The sequence below is a fragment of the Athene cunicularia genome (genome assembly GCF_003259725.1).
Source record: "Athene cunicularia isolate RWA chromosome 27 unlocalized genomic scaffold, athCun1 chr27_part1, whole genome shotgun sequence".
In the NCBI taxonomy this organism is placed as follows: domain Eukaryota; kingdom Metazoa; phylum Chordata; class Aves; order Strigiformes; family Strigidae; genus Athene; species Athene cunicularia.
In genome coordinates, this window is record NW_020799138.1 from 305,351 (window position 1) to 308,681 (window position 3,331).

The window sequence follows — 3,331 nt, forward strand, 5'->3', positions numbered from 1 at the left end:
CGGGGCTGTGCCCGTGTCCCCCGGAGCGACGTCCTGCCCCCGGGAGCCAGCCCCCATCCCACCCACTGCCCAGCGGGACCTCACCGGCTAAACACACCTCCAGCTTTAATACACGCCTCTTGTGTACAGACACACCCGCGCGTGTATGTAGACACGTGTCACATACGCACACATACATGTACCACGTGCTGCTTCCCACAGCAGTGACTGCTGAACACCTCGGGGCTGGGGGGGCTCCCGCAAGCCGGAGCTTTGTCTCCAAACCAGAGCGTCCGCCTGTTCCTGTAACGGAGCTGCCTCGCCAGCAGAGCCCCAGCGCCCCTGGGTGAGCACCCTGCTCCCCGCGGGGCGCGTCCCCGTGAGCTGCAGGACTGCAGGGTCTCCCCCCCGCAGCTGCTGTGTCCCGGGGGAGCGGGGGGCACCAGGAGAGTCCTGGGAGCACGGGGCTCGCTGTGCCATCAGCCTGGCACTGTGGGTCTGTGCCGCCAGCGCAGCTCCGCGGGCCGCTCCCGCCGTGGGGCCGGTTCCGTGGGGAGCAAACAGCGGCTGGGGTGCGCCCACGGCCCGGTGACTGCTCCCAAGCCCAGCGCCGGGGCGGCCGCCTGCCCGGGGGCACTGTTACCTGCGGGGACGCCCCTAGAGCCCCTTCTTGCTCTGCGCGGCCGGGAGCTGGGAGACGCAGTACGGGATGAGGGCGACAGTGGCGAGCGGCACGGCCGCGCTCTTGCAGAAGGAGAGGAAGTAGAAGAGCAGCTGCATGTGGGAGGGCGGCTTGAAGGCGTCGAAGAGGTGCAGGACGAGGAGGGAGGCAGCGACGCAGCCCAGGCGGAAGGGCAGCCGCCGGCCCTGCGTCCTCCGGCAGCTGTCCAGGTACATGTGGGAGTTGAGGGCCAGCCCCAGCCCGAAGAGGATGCCCAGGTTCCGGAGGAGGCTGGCGAAGGGGGTGGTGTCGATGTGGACCCACTCAGGGTGGGCGCACCACTTCTGCGCCTTCTCCAGCGTCCAGAGCAGGTCCACGCCGAGCACCCGCAGCAGCAGGTAGAAGCCCAGGGCAAAGCTGAAGAGGAAGGAGGTGACGCCCAGGTACCGGTGGAAGCTGGCGTGGTAGATGCAGCGGACGTGCTGGAAGGTCTTGGCCACGGCCATCCCTGCCGGTAAGGAAGCGGTAGAGGAGGCAGCGCCCGTCAGCAAGTGCTGGAGCCGAGGGGACCCCACAGCCCCGGGCGCTCTGGCAGGAGACGTGCCAGGGGCGACCCCGGTGCTCCCTGCGGTGCTGACTGCCCTGGAAGCCACAGCTGGCCCCACTGCTCACAGGCGGCTGATTCGGCTCCCTCGCCCAGTGACACCCCCGAGCCTGCCCTGCCTGTCCCCCAGAGCCCAGCAGCGGCTGGCAGAGCCCTGCCTGGAGGACGTCCTGCCCGTGACGATGAGCCACAGAGGCAGCTTTGCATCACGACCCCGCGGGTGTCCGTCAGGCCAGTGCTGCAGGAGCTGCGGTCCAGCGCCCGGTGCCGTGGGGAAGGGGACTGGGGGTCCGATGCACTCACCTGATATGACCCCTGCGATGACCTGATGGGGGAAGTGGGCGGCAATGAAGACTCGGGACAGGCAGACGCAGACCTGAACTGCCCAGAACCCCGTCCAAAGCACCATCCACAGCACCCTGCGAGGGCAGGCGGCCACGTCGGTGCCAGGGCCAGCTCGCGCTGCCCTGGGTGCTGCCATCGCACACCCCGAGCAGCGCCCGGCCGCCCGCTGAGCCTGTCCTTGCGCACACCCCTCCCGGGGTGCCACGGCCAGTGTCTGCCCGCAGCTTGGGCCCTGATGGGCTCTGCGGTGCGTTCCTCGGGCCGGAGCAGCCTCTGCCCAGCACGGTGGTTTTGGTGCAGAGCTTACCAGTACTTGAGTGTCCTTGACTGCTTCTTCCCCTTGGCAGAGGAGAGGAGGGCCGTCACCATGATGTAGTACACGCCTGCTGCGCCCATGGCGTGGCCAGAGGGGCTCCCTGGGCCAGAAGAGAGCCCCAGGTCAGACCCCCCCATCAGAGTGGGTGGCGCCCTCCTGTCCGCAGGGCTCCGAAGCAGAAGCCCCAGCTCCAGAGGCTGCAGCACTGGGTCCACACAGCACCCAGCACCCCTCTGCCGCTGGGCACCCCATGGCAGGCACCCGGCTCCGTCCTGGGCACAGGTGAGGCTGGAGCAGGGACCAGCAGAGCAGGGGCAGTGTGGGAGCACGGCTCTGGCTCTGCAGCCCATCTGCCAGGCAGGACAGGGCAGAGGGCACTGACCGTCCTCGGTGGCGCGCGCTGGGAGTGCTGGGATGCCTGCAGCCTCCCCTGGCTCCCGTGGAAAGCTGCGGGCAAAGCGCAGCCAGAGCTGGGCAAACCCCTTCCCCACGGCGCGGGGCCAAGGCTGAGGCCGAGCACGGGCGGGGGTTTGTGCTGAACCGCCACGTCTGCACCAGGGGTCAAGGTCTGCTCGGCGCAGGGGCTGCCCTGCCTCCACCCGCCGCAGGCACGGCCGGTGTCCCCGGGAGCGCGGCGGGGGCCGGTGCTGCGGTGCGAAGATAATGGCCCTGCTTGAGCTAGCCAGGGCAAGTGCTGCTGGTGTGCTGCCAGCCACGGCACCGACCGTGCCAGCACACCCTCCCCGTGGGGACCGAGACCTGGAGTGGGGAGCAGCATGTGCAGGTCCCCGGGCAGGCACCGGGGGACCCTACCTGGGCCAGTCTCGCAGGTGAGTGGGAACTGCTGGATCTCTGGGGCAGAGGCATTGCTGTAATAGTCCGTCTCATGGACCCACCAGTATGGTCTCTCCCCAAAGAGGATCCTGAAAAAAAAGGAGAAAGGGGGCTGTTGGGGTCCTGGGCACCAAAGTGGGTGGGAACAGGTGCTGGAGGAGGCAAAGGGCTCAGGAGCGGTCCAGGGCATCCCAGCAGACACAGCGTCCAGCTGGTGCTTGGTCCTGGCAGCTAAGGCCGCCTGTACGTGTCCCCATCCCCAGCCCTGGAAAGGGAAGAGCAAGAACCGCCTGGGAGTGCGTCGACGTGCTGAGAAAGACAAGTGGTGTCTTCTCCCTCAAAGCCTTTTTCAGGTCAAGAGCAATTGTCCATGATGGCACCGAGGCAGAGCCCACCCGTCCCTGTCACACGTCTGGGCAGCCCTGGAGATCCACGCTGTGGGGCAGGCGCAGTGGGGGGGTGGCCAGCACAGCCCCCCGGCCACACCGCCGGGCCCTGCTGTGGGGACGTGGGGCGCAGCCCGTGTGGGCCATGCCAGGCGTGGGGAGGGGCCCCGGGCAGCCCCAGCAGACGGCAAAGGGCTCTGCGGGAG

At 68.5% G+C, this 3,331-nt stretch overlaps 3 protein-coding genes across 3 annotated transcripts in view; 1 reads left to right on the forward strand and 2 right to left on the reverse strand.

Moving 5' to 3' along the window:
* RUNDC1 (RUN domain containing 1) overlaps positions 1-3,331 on the reverse strand; it is a 15,792-nt gene that overhangs the window by 8,451 nt on the left and 4,010 nt on the right. Inside the window, exon 3 of the mRNA XM_026864581.1 lies at positions 591-602. Within this exon, the coding sequence (XP_026720382.1) occupies positions 591-602 (12 nt within the window). The remainder of the gene's footprint in view (positions 1-590; positions 603-3,331) is intronic.
* Positions 1-3,331, forward strand: part of LOC113489218 (alanyl-tRNA editing protein Aarsd1-like) — an 18,222-nt gene that overhangs the window by 4,645 nt on the left and 10,246 nt on the right. Inside the window, exon 9 of the mRNA XM_026864775.1 lies at positions 1,051-1,060. The gene's annotated coding sequence lies outside the window, so the exon portion shown is untranslated. The remainder of the gene's footprint in view (positions 1-1,050; positions 1,061-3,331) is intronic.
* The window catches only part of G6PC (glucose-6-phosphatase catalytic subunit), a 4,427-nt gene continuing 1,732 nt past the window's right edge, over positions 637-3,331 (reverse strand). Inside the window, exons 3-6 of the mRNA XM_026864772.1 lie at positions 2,719-2,828; positions 1,903-2,005; positions 1,548-1,663; positions 637-1,148 (exon numbers count right to left, since the gene is read on the reverse strand). Of these exons, the coding sequence (XP_026720573.1) occupies positions 637-1,148; positions 1,548-1,663; positions 1,903-2,005; positions 2,719-2,828 (841 nt within the window). The remainder of the gene's footprint in view (positions 1,149-1,547; positions 1,664-1,902; positions 2,006-2,718; positions 2,829-3,331) is intronic.